This window comes from Dermacentor andersoni, chromosome 3 (genome assembly GCF_023375885.2).
Source record: "Dermacentor andersoni chromosome 3, qqDerAnde1_hic_scaffold, whole genome shotgun sequence".
NCBI lineage: Eukaryota > Metazoa > Arthropoda > Arachnida > Ixodida > Ixodidae > Dermacentor > Dermacentor andersoni.
In genome coordinates this window covers 30,741,659-30,762,358 of record NC_092816.1, presented here as the reverse complement: position 1 = coordinate 30,762,358, position 20,700 = coordinate 30,741,659, and the positions used below count along the sequence as shown (strand labels likewise).

Genomic DNA, 20,700 nt, shown 5'->3' with positions numbered 1-20,700 from the left:
TTCATTTCGGATTACAATCGGCGTAATTAACTCTTATCGTTTCATAAGCAGCTGCGGATGCAACCTCTGATGTTACGTTTAATATCAGCAATTAATATGATGCGATTTACTTTTATTTTCTCGCGAGCCCCTGTGTCGCCCACTCCGCTGCGGCAGTGCCTTCGCTTTAAGACTCACGGGAATTGAATACGCTGCCCAGCGTTTGTGAACATGACTTATTATGCCAATGAAGCGTAAAATGCATATAAGCTCAGACGCGTAACCAAACTCGTTCTTGTTCGGGCAGCAAACTTTACGGAATAGGAAAAAACAAACTTCGCGCCGTTTAGCAGAAGCGTTGCAAGTGCTGACCTCCGGCGGCAAATTTTAAAATCACGCTGTACATTGCGCGCCGCGCTGCGTAAGTTGGCCGAAGCAGCATATATATTGCATGCGATCCAGTTGAAAAACCCAAGAAGTGTGGTCCCGTGCGTAATCTCGCCGCTGCAAGTCCACAGTCAGGTAACCACGCCGCGCGGATTTCTTTGAGATGGCGTGCTTAAACTATAGCAAGCTATAGCATTCCTCCGCGAACGGCAAGCTTCGGCGGACGAGTCCAAGGCGTGAAGTAACCGCTAGAGCCGGTGTGACCGCGCGATCGACGTCCTCACGCCGACCTTGGCTTCGATCACTCTGTGCGAGATCACTCAGAGTTCATCGACATGGCTTCGATGCGCAACGTTATTAAAGGTGTCAGTTTCAAGCTGAAGTGCCAAACGTTGGCCTTCGGACGTCGTTCGCTGTCCACAACGCGTGCGCTAGGCGCACAGCTCACCGTCCGGGATGCCCTCAACTCGGCCATGGACGAAGAGATGGAGCGCGATGAGCGGGTTTTCCTGATCGGCGAAGAGGTAGCCCAGTACGACGGTGCCTACAAGGTTAGCCGAGGTCTCTGGAAGAAGTACGGCGACAAACGCGTTATCGACACGCCCATCACGGAGATGGGCTTCGCCGGCATCGCAGTCGGCGCCGCTTTCGCCGGCCTCAGGCCGATCTGCGAGTTCATGACGTTCAACTTCGCCATGCAAGCCATCGATCAGGTGATAAACTCGGCCGGCAAGACGTTCTACATGTCGGCCGGACACATCGCGGTGCCCATCGTGTTTCGAGGACCCAACGGCAACGCAGCCGGCGTAGCCGCTCAACATTCACAGTGCTTCGCTGCTTGGTACGGTCACTGCCCCGGCCTCAAAGTCGTCTCGCCCTACAGCGCGGAGGATTGCAAGGGCCTGCTCAAGTCGGCCATCCGAGACCCCGATCCCGTCGTCTTCCTCGAGAACGAGCTCATGTACGGCCACGCGTTTGAAGTGTCCGACGAGGTGAAGAGCAAGGACTTTCTTGTGCCCATCGGCAAAGCCAAGATCGAGAGGCCCGGTCAGCATGTCAGTCTAGTGTCGCACTCCAAGGCGGTAGGCGTGTGCCTGGACGCCGCCAAGCAGCTGGCGACCCAAGGCGTTGAGTGCGAGGTGATCAACCTTCGTAGCATCCGGCCTCTCGACGAGGAGGCTATCCAGGCGTCAGTCATGAAGACCAACCGGCTCATCACGGTCGAGAACGGCTGGCCCCACTTCGGCGTCGGAGCAGAGATCTGCGCCAGCATCGTCGAGAGTCCCGCGTTCGATTACCTGGACGCTCCCGTCATTCGTGTGACGGGCGCGGACGTGCCGATGCCCTACGCAGCCACGCTTGAGCACGAGGCTGTGCCCACAGAAGCTCATGTCGTGCTAGCCGTCAAGAAGTTGCTGAACATGCAGTGAAGTGACTACGAAGCTAGATATCCCGTACTACGTCCTTCCTCGAAATTAAGGCGGCTCGCACCAAGTTTTGATTTTTGCACTTCGTTTTTGCAGCCAGTGTTTCTTTTCTTTTAGATAGTTCTGATTTTCAGTGTTATGGCTTCAGAACTAAGTGCCGCCTCCTAATCTGCAGAGTCGTGTGTGCTGTAACTGCGAAAGGTGACCACCCGACCCTTCGTGATCTGTGTGCTTTGAGTGACCCCTGCTGTCCTTGTTGCAAAGTTCGAGCTGTGCCATTATAGATTGCTGCAAGTGCAGTGACGTCTCAAAAGATTTTTACGCGCATGCTTTTTACAACACACAAATATGTGCACAATGTGTGGCACAGCCAAAATGGTGAGCAAAGAAAAAGTAATCAGCAGACGAAGTCTTTCTTGTCAGAAGTCCAATTGTTTTTTCCTAAAAGATTTATTGGTGGTTACTGTCTCACCGGAATATCCATAGAAATCATGGATTCTTTAGGTATTTTTTGGCTGTGACAAACATGCAAATTGCATTGATGTGAGCAAGAAGCTGACAAGCTATTGAGTTTGGTCAAAGTGAACACAGCTATCCTGCAGTGTGTTTTGATTGTAGCATGGCACTTCAAAGTAAGCCAAAAAGAGGATCATGAAACTGAAATTTACAGGCTGTTGTGTGTGCAGGCTCCATTCAGGTGCTTGATATTTATGCAAAGGGTGCTCATGTTAGATTTAAGATCTTAATAGGTGATGATGAAACTGTGCCATTTATATTGAACTCGGATCTGGTCAACACGTTTCCCAATGTCCATTTTAGATTTAAGGCCTATCAGCAGCATTTTTTATGACGATAAACTTTGTCCTTGAACCTGTGTAAAGCTTGTTTAATTGAACTCACTCTGTTGTATGTCCTGCGTGCACAACTTAGTTGACAATCACTATTCCATAATCTTCGAAATGTTTTCAAGCTGGTTTTGAACCAGTGTTGTGGAGCCCGAAAGCCCAATTACAGCTAAATTGGAAAGACAATAGCAGACTGCTGTGATGTTATCACACTGCAAGTGAAACACAAACAAAAAGCGTGCACACACAATGTGACCCCAACATCTGTATTGCAGATGGGCATGGTGACCAAGAAAGTCTTTGAAATTGAGAAAAATGTGAGCCTGTCTTGCAAAATGTGCAAAAAGGCATTGCTGGGTTATTTCTGAGTTGCTGCCATGATTTCTGCGACATCTCCACTCACAAGTTTGCTTGTCCACCTACTGAATTGTGCTTACCGCAACTGCTCTGAAGCATCTAACTCAGGTCGTGAAGCATTTTGCCAATTGGTGCAAGCATAAAATGGTGCCCTTTTCCGTTTATAAATTAAAAACATTCAACAGTATTGGCTCCTGAATGCTGTTTTGTTCTACCTGTACATGCACTGCTTCATTTGGTCAGCATTTGCTTAAGCATACACATTTCTGATCTCAATATGTACTACTGGGTTTTTTAAAAGTTGCTCTGCACATTTACTTCTTTGTGCACTGAGCCAGACAAGCAATTAGTAAGAATTAGTAAGACAAGCAAAGTGGGTGTCAAAAGCCTACAGACCACAATATCTGAAAAAGTTGAATAATTCCACAGCCTGCACAAGCAGTTTGGCATTCTGGGTTCCAGCCTATATACTGGTATATGTGAACAACATATAACGGCTTTACTGGCTACGTTCACATTCCACTCGAAAATTCTACATTTTCTTCAAACCTGTGGTCCATGAACTTTTGATGCCGACTGTACACTTTGTGCTAGGAGCTAGACACTGAGCTAAAATGCCTATGTGAAAGAGTGCCTCAGTGTTTACCACTAAGGAAACCATTAGGCCTTTAGGAGGCTCCTCACTACTGCATTCAAATCGCCCCGGTTACTACTTCCCTCAAATTCAGCATCTCTCATATGGCACTAACATGCAGCAATGAAACACAAGCATAAGAAAATAAACTAAAAGGTGAATTATCCTTTCCACATTTGCCGCAAAGTATGACACTGGGGGGATTTATTCACAGAAGCTTGGTTTTGGGGCCAGAGCGCACTTGGTGACTGCCAGCAACGCCACAATCATGCTCCCGCTTTCACCTTGTTCTCGTTTTGCTCATCGTCCTGAATTTCCATCTCCCGCCTTCCCCCCGTTTTCCCTAAACAATCACACTTGTCACTTTCAAGTAATCGGGCACATGAGGTGTCGTTTACTGGTTCCCATCCACATTACATTCCAGTGTGCTACTGCACAAGAAACTGAGATGCAGCTTGAGCTAACTAGTTCCTGGATTGATGCTTCAACAAGTCAAGTGTCTGTCTTAAAAATGCAAATAATGTTGGTAGCGGCACAATGCAAATGTAAAGCATGGAATAGGTATCATAGGGCATTGCAAAGGGTATGCATAGACTAATACACCAGCCAGATTGGTGAATTTAGTCAGTCAGCATTGATGGTGTTTGCACGCTGTCAGATGAGAAATTTTAGCAACACGTGCTGCATAACATGCTCGATGGACTAAGTCAAAATGCAAAGCCTTGACTGGCAATTTCAACATGTAGCAGCAGCAATACAGCATCCTTATCATTTTAATTCCATATATAATTAAATCCATGTTGTGTTCAAGTGGCATCTGGATGATATCCAGTGCATTTTTTTTTGCTTTAGCTAGTGTCAAACAACCAGCTTGCACTGTGAACGTAGCTTCTAAATTTACAATAGGTATTAATACACCAGCTATATTGGTGAATTTAGTGTCAGTCAACGTTGATGTTGTTCACAGGCTATCAGATGAGAAAGTTTAGCAAGAGCTGCTGCATAGCATGCTCAATGGACTAAGTCAAAATGCAAAGCCTTGACAGTGGCAATTTCAAGAACACGTAGCAGCAGCACTACGGCAACCTTATCATTTTAATTCCAATTGTAATTAAATCCACATTTTGTTCAAGTGGCATCTAGATGATATCCAGTGCATTTTATTGCCTCAGCAAGTGTCAAACGTCCAGCACACACTGGAACAGTTTCTGAAATTACAAAGTGTATTAATACACCACTCAGATTGGTGAATTTAGTGTCAGTCAAAGTAGGTGTAGTTCACATGCTGTAAGATGAAAAAGTTTAGCAACACCTGCTGCATAACAGGGTCGATTGACTAAGTCAAAATGCAAAGCCAATGAACGTAGCAATTTCAAGAGCTTGTGGAAGCAGCAATACGGCAACTTTATCATTTTAATTCCAAGTATAATTAAATCCAGGTTTTGTTAAAGTGGCATCTGGATGATATCAACTACATTTTTTTTTCTTTAGCAATTGCGAAACATCCAGCATGCACTGTGAACATGGCTTTTGAATTTACGAAGGGTATGCGTAGAGACTAATACACCAGTCAGATTGGTAAATTTGGTGTCGGTCAATGTTACAGCACTGCACGGGTTTCATTTTTCAACCCCCGCCCAGCCTGGGCCCGCTTTATGAAGCCAGAGTTCAGCCCGGGCTCATGATACTAAACCCGCGCTGAGCCTGCGTTACTAAGCCCAGGCCCAACTCGGGCCCAGCCGTTCATTACTAAGCTTAGCCAGTGCCCACATGTGCATGACCAGGCCCTGCTCAAGCACACTGGAGGAAATTCGATGATTATTATTGCTGCCTTGCCCTTTGTAGAGGGCGATCAGATGGAAAATCTGGTGTGTACATGCATTTAAATGTTGCTTTACCGGTGGTAGTAGCTTAGCGGTTGAGCTGTTGCGCTTCTAATCTATAGGATGCAGGCTCGATTCACGGCCATCGCGGCCGCGCTTTGATGCGTGCGAAATGTAAAAACAACTGTGTACTTGGATTTAGGTGCACAATAAAGAACTCCTGTTGGTCAAAATTCATCTGGTCCCCCCAATGGCGTGCCTCGTAATCCTACCATGGTTTTGGCATGTAATGCGCCAAAATATATATGAAATGTTGCTTATGCAGCACATAAAGTTCATTACCATAAAAGTATAGCGACAATAAAACATAGGAAAAGATTTTAAAACAAAGTGCACAGCTAGCATGAAAAAGCGGATAAAAGCAAACCCAGGGCATTCATGCTATTATCTACACTTCACGTTGGATACTATAATTACAAATTCTTAAAAGAGGTTCATGATTATTAATTCGTTGCAGAAGATAAAAAGCTCAAGGTTATATATGGTGAACTGCAGGCAGATGAAATGTAAAAAGTTCATATTCTGACTTAGACTTGAACATAATCACAACGTACAATGTAAATGATATAATCGAGCTACCAGGACACCATTCTTCAGGCTATCCCAGATAAAAGGTTCCATGCTTTCTTTATGAAATAAAGATAGAAAATATGTTTAAATAATGCGCAGTGACACAAAATAGACTGCACCCAAAAATGATGCCATGAAAATAGGATTGTACGAAAGCCAGCAAAGGGTAAAAATCTCCACGTTCTCGTGAAAAAACAGCAGCTTGTCTAGGCTCTGTTCGTGTGTGTGTGCGTATAATACACACACACACACACACATATATATATATATATATATAGAGAGAGAGAGAGAGAGAGAGAGAAATATAAACAGTCGAATTTACGAGCATACAGCATAAAATAAATGCACAAGTAGAAAGAGGCACCCTTGCATTAACGCCAAAATTATATAGTAGTACCAAAATTGGCAATTGCGCAATCGCAAGAGCAATAAGAAAGAAATGGTTTGAAGAGCGGTTTTTTGTATAATTTATTTTTCCTTACGCAGAAACAATGTTCGTTTCAGTGCAAAAGAAAATAATTCATCTGTTTTTCTATTTTCTATTTGCTAAGGTACACTAAGAGCCAGCTCTTTGCACATGTCACTTCAGCTTGGCACTGAATGCTTTGGACCATGCAATCCATAACGTTCGTGTGTGCTCGAAGGCCTGACTTATGCCCTTTAGTGATAGGGCCTGAGTCTGGCCTGGGCCTCAAGCCAGAGCTCGGCCTGGGTCCACTGAAAAACACTTCGGACAGCTCGGCCCACGGGCCCGGGCTTTCAGGTTGGCCCAGGCCCATGAAGTGCTCTAGTCAACGTTGATATTCACATGCTTTCAGATGAGAAGGTTTAGAACACCTGCTGCATAACAGGCTCGATGGCCTAAGCCAAAATGCAAAGCCTTGACAGTGGCAATGTAGCAGCAGCAATATGGCAACTTTAACATTTTAATCGGAAGTATAATTAAATTCATGCTTTTTTCAAGTGGCATCTGGATGATACCAGTGAATTTTTTTTTGCTTTAGCAAATGTCAATCATCTAGCACACACTCTGAACGTAGCTTCTGAAAGGCCAGATACTTAAATTTATTCTTTCTTATATTGGGACTTGGAACAGTAAGCCACAAGCCTTGGTTGTCACAATTCCAACTACTTTGACAGTGTTCAATAACACTTGAATAACACTTGGCTAGAGATGACAGCAGCAAGAATGCTTGTCTCAGTTGGTCAATGGCATTCACGACACTCGCATCTGGACATGCCTGTGACATTCTACTTGCTGGTAACGTGCCTCAACTTGAAACAAGAACAGTGTTAGCTAAGTTACAGTGGATGCACTTATTTCGTATTGCAAAACAGTTAAACCAGTGAGAAATTTGAAAGCATACCGATAAGCATTTCATGCTGTCAGTGTCTCGCTAATCACTACTATACTGATTACACACTGACACCAACCTTAGTGTGTGGCAGCATGTGATCAAGGTGACCCTGCCCCCTCCATTCACAATTGTTGATGTGGCCTCGAAAGATGGCTCATACCCATGAGGATTGGCCACACAAAGAACAAAAGCTACACGTGACAAAGACAAATTCAATAAACAATAAAAACAGGAAATAATTGGTAACATAAGGACAACAGAATATTGATTGTGCATATGCCACAAAGAAAAGAATCGTGCCTAACTTTATCGATTTCTCATTTAACTGGAGGGTTTCCCACTCCCCATCTTGAGAAGTTGTTCCGCTTCAATACAGCTCCTCGGCATTCGAATTCTGTCGAGTATTTGCTGAAAGCACTCAATTACAATGTTATGGCTCAGCAACTGCCCCCCACTCTTGTGGAATCAAAGAGGTTAGGAACGTTTGCAAATACAAGGCCAAATTTCACATCACTGAATTAAGTGTTACCCACGTGCACTTGATAACTGCACTTGTGCAAGGTCAAAAAGCCTTGCGCCTTGTTACAAACACACTGACAGAAGCTACATCACACTGTCCTGCTGAAAGCCATATTGTCTTCACTGCATGCGTACAGTCATCTCACGCATTCGGCCAAGAATGTACGTGCTTTCTTCAAGTCTATAAAAAAATTATGCTAACATAATCTCCTTTAGCAAATGCACCGGCGGGTACTTCACAACTTTTAGTCAATGTGTGTCAAATGGCTGACGTCCTGAAAAAGTGTTTAATATGTGAAAACAGACATTTCCTCAGTCTCCTAGTATGTTACATGGATGACCTCAGTGAGTTCTTTATTTATTTTTTGCCTTTTTTGAAGACTTCTTTATCTCCTCCCTCTTCTGCTTCAATGCTGCTGCCTGTAATGCACACACAAAAGTGAGAACAGTCAGTCTAAGTAACACCGGAGCGCAGTCAAGTAAACTACAATTCCAAGCTGATATGGAAGCCCCAAGGCAAGCATCAGGTAAACGAGGTCTTTTTTTACAATTTATAATCTCTAGCAATAGTAGTAGCGAAGCAATAAATATGTGCCTTGCTTCATAGGAAATTACAACTCCAGTGGTAGCCATACTCATAGCCTCTCTGTGGGACGTACAGTGATTAATTAAGAAGTTGCACATCGACAATAGCACTCACGCCATCCATTTTCTTGGGAGTGCCAGCCAAATAAGATTACAGGGCTTAATAACTAGTCAAGAGATTAGCATATAAAGTCAACAGATGTTCAGTTCCCCTGATTCGTTTCACACAGTGGCAGCGAACACTGTGACACTATTCTGTCTTGCATTTATCAAAATGCTTTTTGTCAGAGCAGGGGGAGGTTACAAAGACAATCTATACAGATCCTGATCATGTCGCACTGCCATCAATAAGGCTGCAAATGTTAACATATCAGATTTAGAGTGCAGCTCACAGGTGCCCGTTCCTGTGGCAAAAGATGAAAGCGAACGCGCGAGATTAAAGACGTGAGGAGGAAAGCGGAGATTGAGAAGCAATGCATTGTGCAGCACGATGGCTACGAGATGGCGCCAGAGTAGTGTGCGTCGTCTGGGAGGTCTGTCAGCAGCGGCGGCTGTGAATCGAGCCCATGCGCTGGCTCTCGCGATCACCAGATTAGCGAGGCAGTTGCGCCACACTTCACTTCATTTGCAACATACCGCTTGAGACAAACTGTCCGTGCCAGTCAATATATCGCGAAATGAAAACACGTATATAGAGCTGCACTCAAATTTCACATAAGGGGTACCGTAATCGTCAGTGACTTCCTTTTTTTTAACACTTTTGTAGTAACTGAAGTGACACAAGGAACCAGAATTTGATGACAGGAATCCAAATGTTATTCTGAAGCTTCACAGGCCTGGAAATTCAGGCTTTGTGTCAAAGGTATCATTTTACAAAACTAATTATATGCATAGACAGATCCTACATTGCCATTCGCATTAAGCAATTCTGCATACAGTAGTGCTCTATGAAAGAGATGCAATTGAAATTTTATTTTCTGCGTATCCGTAATGCTTAAAACCAGGTTCTACTACCTACTGCGGGTGACTATTTCGTTGACAATGGCACAGCTATTCGGTTCATAATAGCTTAAAAAGAGAGAAGTAGAAGTCATCAATGTCTTGCCGTGAAACTAAAGGTACGCTGCCCAAACAATTCAATCTCGCAGTGTTATCAATACATTGCAAAATTTGTTACACAGATTTTATCTTAGCACCCATGTCTACGTGTAATCAGGTGCTTGGAATGCCATGCTCCAATAGTGGCAGTAACTGCATGCCGCCAGAACTGTGTGGGCATTGTTCTATATGTTGCTTCAGTGGTTAGTAACATTTCATGCAAATGCAATACCAATGTGCACAGTTTGCAAACACTAGCTACACAACTGTCACATGCTGAGAATGCTGCACATTCACATAAAATAAACTCGCATGTGGAGAAATCACAACAGAAATGTACAAGCCAAAAAGTGAAATACTATATTCGATGCCATCTAAGAAATGTACAAAGGATGCAGCAACATGATATGAATATAAATTTTGTGACTATATATATAATTTCAGTGCTGTGTCAGTGTCTTTCATGTGCCTTCTTGTTACCTCATCTATATGCGCAACAATGGCACTCCAAGATGCCATACCAACAAGTCCGCATTACAACACTAGTTGATTTCATGACTAACTCTTGTTACACAGGGCATCACTTTTTCAAAGCTTTATGGAAATTTTCTGACCAATTCTTAATTGTTGACTGATCTACCACTCTTATGTGTGATACAACCAATGCACAACAAGGTTTTCTGAAGTCCTAATATGTGCCACAATTTGGTCGGGCAGCTTGAGTAATTGTTGACTTTATTAATAAAGCATGTGCCTTGTTTTCAAACATGAGTGCGGTTTCCAAGAATGGATCACAAAGTACCTGTGGCATGGAGTATTAAGGTATGTATATTACAAATGACAAAGCAGTTTTGTTGACCCACTGCGCACAGTTGGCCTAATCTGTCAGGATTCTCAGTACACCTTGACCACTACTATTATCGCTGAGCAAATTTAAGGCTAAACCCCATTAGCGCGATTTCGTGCGCGACAGCGACGAGTGACGGGTTCGCGCGACGGATCGGGCCGTCGCTTGAACAGATCGCTTGGTCTTGTCGCGCGATCGCTTGGTTTTGCAAATCTAGAATTCGTCGCTCGTCGCCCGGAAGTGCTATGGGCGACTAGCCAATAGCGCAAAGCCGGAACTGGATGTACATACTTCCGATTGTCGCACGGAACGAGCAAACGATAGAATTTTTATAGGTGCAAGGATAAGAACCTACTGCAAGACTTTCAGAAATATTTTATGCTGCTTTTTACAGTAAAATACATCAACTTAAGTTAATAAAGCACGCGTCACGCTAGTTTCGGCGCCTATATTGCTGCCCTCATACCGGCAACACTGGGGAGACGTCGCTCGAAGTCATCGCTCGCATGGGGTGCAACTTGTAGGCGACGAGCGAACGCGACAGCCATCTCCATCGCGTCGCTTATCGCTGTCGCGTGCAAGATCGCTTGCATGGGGTTTATACTTTAAAGTGACAAAATCCAACCAAGCCAGCAAGCAATATGCTGTGCTGTTCATATGATTTCTAGACCACCAAAGTTAAGATGACGTATGGCTCACTGTGATGCATACCACTATGGCTACTGCATGCAGCTCAACTGCTTGTGTGCACATGTCACATCAAGGGAGTTGCAGAATAATGAATGCTGCACAAGTTTTGCCACATGCTACAATGATGGTCTCATTTTTGGCTGACTAAAAGTCAACGTCTTATTCTACCTAAATGTTAACTTTAATACCCCTGTCAGACAGGCACCCGCAAACTCCTCTTAACTCCACCGTCGTTATTTCGAGGGACATGCACACGGAGTCATACCCCTGACAAACAGGCACTCTAAAGTCCTTTAGGTAAGGGCAACCGGAAAGGCAGCCAAGCGCAGTGACATACAATAAAGGAGTATCTCCCTTACGGCAAAGATCCTTTGCTGAAAAAGCAGATCGCGCACCTACTTTTGGAGTGGAAAGGGCGCACTCTCGCATACAGCATGCACAACTCGTCAATAGAAGGAAACCTGTCACAAGACTATGGTGCCCCATAAGTATGTTTTTTTACCTCGCGAAAGTGTTTTAATTTTTAGCGGTAATGCGATTTGTCGAACAGCGAAGATTTACTCTTACACTCTCAAACGCTCACATCACGTGACTCACAGCACAACACAAACATGAAAAAGGACGGCAGAAATGTGAGCAGTACTATGCCAGCAGCATAATAAACAGCATGCACAGCAAAACACCGACTGTCTATGGTTGCAGGGTTTATTTAAATTGCTGCTGAGAATGCAAAATATGAAGAAAATAAACGAGTATGCGCATTATAAGCCATCAATGACGGGAAAAAAATGTTTTTAGGTTCTACAAGCGCTAAATAGGCAGATTTAAAACAAGAATTAGAACATAGGCAGATTTAAAGAAATTTTTTCTCTCTTGCTGCTCTAATAAGCACTACTATTTCTTTTTTTCAGTGTTTAACTAAGGCGCCACCTAAAGAGGTTAGTGCGGTGCCATGTGTCATCAGTGCAACTTGTTTCTGCAAAGCGTCCTTCAAAGTAACAAAAGGGGTTTACTGCAGAGGACATTACTTTTGCAAATGTGTCAGGGGTATCACACGGTCGCCCTTCCCCTAAGGGAGTTTAACGGAGCTTTTGGTCAAGGGAGATCGGTGAACTCCCTCAGCAGCTGAAGGGAGTACTCTCATGCCAATACTGCTTGTTGTAAAGCTGTGAATTTAATGGCTATGTATTTGCATTAAAATCATGTTGTATACATTTAAAGTATTTCTATTGAACTAAGGAAAAGTTCAAGCTGAATTCAGCAACAGTTATGCTTGCTGCTACACAATACTTTCAACCTAGACCGTTTAGCTTTTCTCGTCTTGCAGGGTGTTTACATGAACATGACAGAAGCGGGTCGAGTCGGCTTGTCGGGCTGGAATATGCCTGTCGAGTTCGTGTTAACACTAGCCGTTTGGGCTGAACAAGTGTCGAGTCGGGCTCAGTCAGCCTGACTGCAAACGGGGGTGTGTCGGGCCCGCCAGTGCTGAGACTTGCATAGGACCACCATGACGTCGCAATTTAGGCACTGGCAGCGGGAATAATATCAGGACAAGGCCAAGACAGGTACTGTGCAGTGCAATCTCATTGTAGCGATAAGACCCATGAAGACAGTTTGAACGCATTTATGTCTTGGCTCAATGCTGTGTGGCCGTCATGGTCCAGACTTGTGACAAGCGAGTTCATGTAAACGCAGTTACATCGAGCTCCGTCAGCCATATTTTTGATTCGACCTGCTTGTGTCGGGTTCTCATAAACGAAGCCTTTGTCATGCTAGCTGTGCAGTGGTCGGTGTGGCAACTCATGACTGACAGTGGCATGGTGCATAAAATTGAAGAAAAGCTCACAATATAGCAGACTGTCTAACACCGCAACAGGTCGACACATTCTACAAGCTCTTTCTATCACTCCGGCACCCATCATCAAGACTAAATACACCATTCCACATCACATACACGAGAACCTCTGCATCCCCCCACTTCCTAAAAACATGCACCCTGTGCATCACAAACAGCGCAGGAGGCAGCGAGCAAAGGCTCTCCAAAAACAATTTTCCACCTCTAAAGACGTGCTCTATGTTGATGCCGCCGAATATGGGAACAGAAATCATTACGCAATATCAGTCATTAACTCTCACGGGCAGGTCGTTGAACTCCATTAGGAAGTCTTGCACTCCCTTATCCTAAAGGAGCTTGTGCATGCCTGCGTGACCCGGGTATAAGTGTGCAAGAAAACTGAGTTTCACTGTGCAGGATTGGAGGGCAAAATGTGAACAGCATTTGTCAAGTGGTTTCAAGCGACCTCGGCTAGGTTGCACCAAAAGCTTCCAGTGAACCACAAGCAGTAGATGATCATGCGGTGACAGCAAGCTATTGGCTCACTTTTAAAACATCCTTTATAATTTTTACCACAAAAGCCAAGCAGGTGAACTCGCGACTTACCTCACGCGCTCGGCGCTTCTGGCCAAAGACTATCTTGTCATAGAGCCGCTTGTGCTTCTTGGGGATCATTAGAACGGCAAGGCGTTTCTCTTCACTTTTGATCCTTTGAGCCACCTTTTCAGGGTCCTCACGGATGACTGTGGCAGCCTGCACGCCAATGAGGGGTTTTTTGGGTGCAACAGCAGGCTCAGGTTCCACATCTGGCTGTTTCCTCTTCTTCGCTTCCTTAGCCCGCTGCTTTCTGCTCGCGCTTTTCTCAACCTGTTCCTCGTCATCATCTTCACTGTCTTCCTCCTCATCTTCACTCTCCTCATGCTGATCGACTCCACTGTCCTCGCCATCACTCTCGTCCTCTTGCTCGCCTTCCGATTCTGCTGAGAAAGAATGCGAATGGGTTGCACAGAAATATCTAGTAGTCACTGCAGTTTTAGCACAAGCGGACAGGTTTAGGACTGCCACTATGACAACGCATAACTGTGGTCAGCATTAATCAACCGTGCAGCATCGTTAAATGGATGCAAGAGAAATGTTAACATAAATTGATAGAATGTACTTATGGAATTGCCAAAGATTGGCTGTACCATGAGTGGAGGCTCAGTACACAAAAAAAAAAAGGACATACAAATGAAAGACATGCAGTGATGCCGTCCTAAAATTCCTACAACAGCTCTTTTTAATTTAGTTTCACAGGGCCCGCTCGCCATGAGTTATCGCTTGTTTACCAATTAAAAAACCTGACCGTCCGCCACTTCCATTCACCTGACCATCTACCACTTCCATTCTTTGCATTACCATGTGCTTCAACAAGGAACAACCCAAAATTTCAAAGACCGTGCAGTGCAGATAATGTCCTTTTTTTCACCAGTGCATCACTAGCAGTGGTGCACCAATATTTTCTCAGATCAGACTCCATCATGCAATAAAGGGCAAAGCTAGGTGGAACATCCCCACATATTCCAACAGTTTGAGGATGAATATCTTATTACTTGCATTAGCCTCAGCATTATTATACAAAGTAAACAAGTTAATTAGAAAATATTAGTTATTCTGCAGCTGTCACACATTTGCTGATATTCACAGCTGCTAGTAATGCATTGCCTAAATAGACTTCTATATTCACTTCACTATCTTCAAATGTTTGGGATAGGTGTGCCCAAAAACATGCTTAACAATTATCAGACCCCTTCGAAGCACCGTTAAGTATGCCATAGAGCTAATGTATAAGAACGTCTGAAATTTTGGACATTCAAACCCTATGCTGCCCGATTTTCCGGACTTTTTACCTCTAACCACAGGTCTAAAGTGGCATCCATTGCCACCATTTTGATTATCTTGTAGTCTCGAATCTCCCCTCTTGCACGCCGATCTTCTAGCTGTAGCCAGCCGTAGCACCACGGCCACTGTATCATATTGAAACCTCAGACAAGTACTCTCGCACGCTAACCTTTTGGCAGCCGTAGCCAGCCGTAGCTAAGGCCATAGCCTTTTGTGTTTATTGACATGTTGTTTGGTCAGCTTTGTGATAAGTTATGTGATCAAGTTGTGCTGCTGTGTGCTGTCCTTGACGTTTCAAAGAAGCTTTCCGCTGTTTAGTGCTAAGGTTTTAATGCAGCGGATTTGCCGCTGACAGCGATAGCATTGACTACACCTTCGTCATCTTTGCCCATGGCTTCTAAACATAAAGCCCTATCGTAGGCTGACGATGGAAAAGGAAGCCGTTGTCATCAAGCAAGTTGAAAGCGGCAGGTCACAAGCTGACGTGGGGAAGGAGTTTGGAATTTCGAAGCAAACTGTTTAGAATTTCATTAAAAACTACTAATTGAAGATCTTAAATGGGGCTGGAAAGTCGACTGGTACTCAAATAGAGAATGCGAATCAGGGAGTTTACCCAAAGCTTGAGGAAGCGCTTCTCGTTGGGCTAAATACAATGGTCATAAAGTGAATCCCGGTCTCTGGTTACATGTTGAAGCACAAGGCGGAGACCTTTGCACTTAAAATGCATGTGGAGGACTTCAAGTTCAGCGATGGGTGGCTCAGAAATTTCAACAATTGCAATGACCTCAAGTTCAAGATGTCCGGGGAAAGCGGCACTGTCAACAATTCAACCGTCGCGCAGTATCCGAATTGAAAGCTAGTCTTTGTGCAGCAGTTTGCGCCTGAGAACATATTCAACTGCAGTGAAACTGGATTGTTGTACAAAATGCTCTGGGAGAAACTGCTTGCATTTGCTGGTGACCTCCGCCATGACGGTAAATACAGTGGTGAGCGGCTGACCGTCCTCGTCAGCAGCAACATGTCAGGAAGCAAGAATCTTTCTATGTTTGTCATAGGCGAATCAAAGATTCCAAGACGTTTAATGAGGGCAACTATACCAGTTCAGTAGGTGGCCAACAAGAAGGCCTGGATAATACAGCAGTTATTGGAAGTGTACATTCGCAAGTTGGGCAGACGGTTCGTACAGCAGAATTGAAAAGTTCTGCTGTTTGTGGACAACTGTGCTGTGCATGGCCACATCAAAGACCTAAAGGCTATACAGATTGAATTTCTGCCGTCGAACACCACAGCAATCCTGCAGTCAATGGAATAAGGCGTGATCCACAACCAGAAGCTTCTGCACAGGTCACGCGCGCTCAGCGACATAGTGCTGTGCTCAGACAACGGCCATGGTTACACCGTTAAACTCAGGTCTGCTGTCGGCGTGATTGCAGACTCGTGCAAGGCGGTTTGCGCAAGAGACACTTCACAACTGCTTTCACCCCGTGGTCTTCACACTCGGCACTGAGACAGCTGTGTTGTCCGGAGAGAATGACAGCGTGTGTGCTCAATCTCCTTCCATGGACTTTGTGTTTGACAATCTTTGTGCCGCTGGCGTTTCAATTGCAACCGGGACAACTTTCGAAGGATTCGCTGATGCAGGCAAAGATCTCCAACTCTGTGCAGAGTTAAGTGTTTTCCAATGGCCACACTTGCTAAGCATCATCCCTTTACATGCAAAAAACATGTAATGGAGTTTCCACAAGTTTGAAAACTTGTGTCATTAAGTTCTCCAATCCTCTGCTTGCAACTGTGCTACTCACCTGGAATGTCATCACCGCCCTTGCCCTCCTCGGCAGTGTCGTCGTCCTCAGCAGTGCCATCATCTTCAGCCGTGCCTTCCTCTTCCATGCTCTCCCCTTCGCTCACCGCAGGTTCTTCCATTTCCAGGGCAGATTATGAAAATGAAAAACCAGTATGTTTTAATACCCAACGGCAGGGGTTCTCACTACTTCAGACTTCGCAAACCTTTGGGAGTCATCACCATCACAGATCACTCAAGAACCTTCTCAATTACATTTTCTGTACGCATAAGTATGCAGGGAAAAGGATAACCAAACAAGGGCCACAATTGGAACACATTATCTTTGGCTGCCATAGGTACATTTCAGGTGCTTTATACCTGCTATTCACAACTGACTGTCAATGAGGTTTCTATTCGACTTGAATTTCAATATAAAAGGACACCAGGAGTTGCAAGCCTTGTTCAAGGTGCATCAAACCTCTCTTGTTTTTGATTTGGTCTCAACCACTTTGAGGAATGTGGCTCAAGATATGTCATCACATTCTGACTCTATAAAATTTTTTTATTTGCCGAACGTTTCTTAATAGGACTAGCATGTCATAGATACTCCTGTGTGGTGATGCCACAGACTATCCTTATCCTTATCCTTATCGAGAACATCTGTAGGTCCATAGATGGTAGTATGGGAAGAACTGCCCTAGGGCATCTACAAAAGGCCTTGTCCACTGCTAGGATAGTGCTGAGCTCTGTTGCAGTAGCGAGGTGCCACTTGCTAGGACCAGTGGCAAAGAACACCTCTCCAGATGCCAGTGGCTGGCTTTCTTCTTTATGAAATTATGCAGTGCAACAACAAACTGTACCAAAAATCCTCAGTGCAACAAATATACCGGGTGTCCCAGCTAACTTGAACCAAGGGTTTAAAAATGAAATATTGGGGTCAGGAGAGTGAAACTACCTGCATATTGGTGACAGGCATTTGGCGCACCACAGGAAATTTTTTGTATTGCAATTACTTAACTAGTAATTAAAATAATTTTTTTAAAATTTTTAATATTGACTTTAGACACTAAGTGTGATTCGCAAAGTTGGAGAGCACTTTCAGAAACCCCCATTCCATTATTCGCCATAAAGAAAACCTTACGTGTACCTCTTTTTTCGAGCTCGAAAGAAAGCCCGCGAAATACAAAAAAAACCACGTGACGAGCGCATTCGCGCGCCGCGATCGTGCTGCTCTCAACCGTGCTTTCAGTGAACGAAATCAGCTCCGGTATTCATTCGGCGGCCCCGTTTCAGAGGCAGGCCGATATCTTGGTGGTGGTTTCTTCGGCCGTGTCAGCCAGTTCGCGCGTGACGGTGTAAATTGCAGCGAGTGCGCTGCGCTTTGCAGTCGCGATAAAGACTGCCAAGCTCGAAGTTTTCAAATGAGAGGAGTTTTATTTGCCAGTTGCAAAGAAAATAAAAGTGGCGGTTTATGGCTTGGCTGTGCGGCGATGACAGCCGTGGCATGCGGTTGTCCTGACTCCATTTCATTTCGGTTTCTTACCAATTATAAAAAGTGCTCGAATAGGTCACCTTGTGCGACGATACAGCTATGGCATCTTGTAACCAAATCAGCCGTTGCATTTCGTATGACAGCCTCAGGCATGTTTAAACAGACTTCCGTTATTTTGTCTTTAAGGGGGGACGTGGCAATTGAAGTGGTCGAAATGGTAAAAATTGTCAAAATTTTCGATTTTCCTATTTATTTTTTTTCGCGATCCTCGGACCTTCTTTTACCTTGTGGTGAAATATTATAACAAAATACGCGGTAGAAATTGAGAAAACAGCACTTTCGTAGAGCGCCGTTATCAAAAATTGCTAAAAAATCGGGCCTCGGAAGGCGCCGTCGCACCGCGGATAGCTCGGCTATCTGATGACGCAGCGCCGCCATCTTGGTATCATCGTAAAGAGGAGAGATCGTAGCTCAAGATAGCCGCAGCGCCGTATTTCTCCACCGGAAAATAATACCAGCAAACGCCAACGAAAGAGGTAAAGGCGGCATCGTGATTGGGCGCAGTAGTCACGTGGGGAACACGGAGCGCTCCTATTGGCTGTTGTACATTTGAATTGCCCGTGAAACACACTCGCGCGCATTGGCACTGCAGCGCCTTGCGCGTTCCGTTCATTGTGCTTGAACATCGTAGCAGCCAAACTACCCTAACGCGCGTGTTCCGTGATGAGCCCCAAAGGAGGCAAGTTCCGAACGGCCCACGCGTACGGAAAACGACGAAAGGCGCGGAACAGAAGGCGAAAACTACCCGCAGAAGCATCAGTTTGCTTCACTCCTGAGTGTTGAAAGTGCTGTGGCAGATGCAGTTTGCCGTTTCAATGCTGGCTGTGAAAGAGCACTGCAAACAATTACGTCGCAACTGGGATACAGTCCAGGATCGTGTTCACTGCGACGGGCTGCTGAAAAGGATGCACGACGTATCAAAAAGGCAACGAAGGCACATGAAACTACTGTAAAGAAGCGAAAAATTACCTCAAGATGTAAAGAAAATGTGTCCTCACTGCCAAAGGACTACATTCCAGGCGGGTTTTAGCTGCTCAAAGTAAATATTTTGATGTTTCCAGCAAATAAAACTTTGAGCCCTGTTTTCTCAGCTTTCGCTTTTTGTGCAGTTGCTTTCAGTAATCCCAGTGCAATTTCACAATGAATGAAGACAGAATCATTCTGTCTTTTGCACTTTGATCGTGAAACATTGATGAGTGCAATAAAGCTGTCCATTTTCATCTGCACCTCATAAAAAAATTTATAATGAGTTTTTTGCAAAGGTCGTTAGTAAGACAACATGCACAGATAAGTTCAAAAAAGTTTTTGTGCCTATTTCAGCATTTAAAAAATAAACCAATAGCTTTATTGCACATAATGGGCTTTCTTGAACATGCTGGTATGAAAATCATGACAAACTTAGGTGTAATTAATTAATTAATTTGGGGGATGACCATTAGAGGATGTCAAGGGTTCTAACTCAAGAACTATAATAGATAGCTCAAAACTGATTTCAGTTATGATGTCAGCATAACAAAGCACACCTGCATGCTAAATTTCGTCAATTTATTCCCATAAATAAAAAAAAATTTTTTCATTGCCACGTCCCCCCTTAAGGTCTTGCGGTGTGGAAGTTGGTGTGCTGTACACCTTGTCCTTGATATGACCCCACAAAAAGTAGTCCAGAGGTGTCATATCAGGAGACCTGGCTGGCCAGTTCACGGGACCTAGTCGTCCTATCCATTTCTGCGGGAACGCTGCGTCGAGCCAGGTCCGAGCCTTGGCGCTGCTGTGCGCGGGGGCGCCATCGTGTTGAAACCACACATTTGTGGCCCTGGCGAGCGGTAGATCCGAAAGGAAGTCGTCAACGGGTCCTCTGAGGATATCATTGGTGTAGCGATCTGCTGTCAGCGTCTGGTCGAAAAACACAGGCCCGATCAAACTACCGTCGAAAAGTCCACACCAAACACTAAATGACCACTGGTACTGGTGCTGCGTCTGTAAAACCCAGTAGGGATTTGAATCGCTCCAGTAATGAGCATTGTGCAGGTTCACCTGTGAATTGCGCGAAAAACTAGCTTCGTCACTCCATATCACTTTGTTCAAAAAATCCGGGTCGTCCTGCATCTTTATCAGAATCCAATTAGCAAAATCGGTCCTGTTTTGGAAGTCCCGTGGCAACAGATTTTGATGAAGCTGTACGTGGTACGGATGCAGGCGGTGTTTGCGCAGTATTCGCCAAACTGATGACCTGGAGACTCCGGTATCCTCGCTCACGCTGCGCACGCTTGCTTGGGGTTCCAGAGCGAACAGCGATAAAATATGCGTCTCGAAGTCCTCGTCAAAAACAGGTGCTCTGTGTCGTGTGGACGTAAAACTGCCCATCCGTCGCAGCGTCTCGAAGGCACGCAGGATCGTTACTGAACTTGGCCGCCTGCCTGGGTGCCATTGTTGCATAAGGTCTGCAGCGCGCCTTCTGTTCCCATGACATG

The 20,700-nt window shown here is 44.8% G+C and overlaps 2 protein-coding genes across 3 annotated transcripts in view; one reads left to right on the top strand and one right to left on the bottom strand.

Annotated features, from left to right (window-relative positions):
• The first annotated feature begins 399 nt into the window (after positions 1-399).
• Positions 400-3,182, top strand: Pdhb (Pyruvate dehydrogenase E1 beta subunit). Its single transcript, XM_050169664.3, has one exon. The coding sequence runs from the start codon at positions 702-704 to the stop codon at positions 1,794-1,796; it is 1,095 nt and encodes a 364-aa protein (XP_050025621.1). The 5' UTR covers positions 400-701; the 3' UTR covers positions 1,797-3,182.
• Positions 3,183-8,282: 5,100 nt separating this feature from the next.
• Positions 8,283-20,700, bottom strand: part of LOC126520854 (pescadillo homolog) — a 31,663-nt gene continuing 19,245 nt past the window's right edge. The window contains exons 13-15 of one of the 2 annotated variants that reach the window (XM_050169654.3): positions 16,697-16,810; positions 13,620-13,993; positions 8,283-8,379 (exon numbers count right to left, since the gene is read on the bottom strand). In XM_050169654.3, the coding sequence (XP_050025611.2) occupies positions 8,314-8,379; positions 13,620-13,993; positions 16,697-16,810 (554 nt within the window). In that variant the 3' untranslated portion in view covers positions 8,283-8,313. The remainder of the gene's footprint in view (positions 8,380-13,619; positions 13,994-16,696; positions 16,811-20,700) is intronic. The other variant, XM_050169655.3, reaches the window with a different exon arrangement.

Excerpts from the sequence above, each read along its gene's own strand:
- Pdhb (XM_050169664.3), top strand. The coding sequence starts at position 702 with ATGGCTTCGATGCGCAACGTTATTAAAGGTGTCAGTTTCAAGCTGAAG.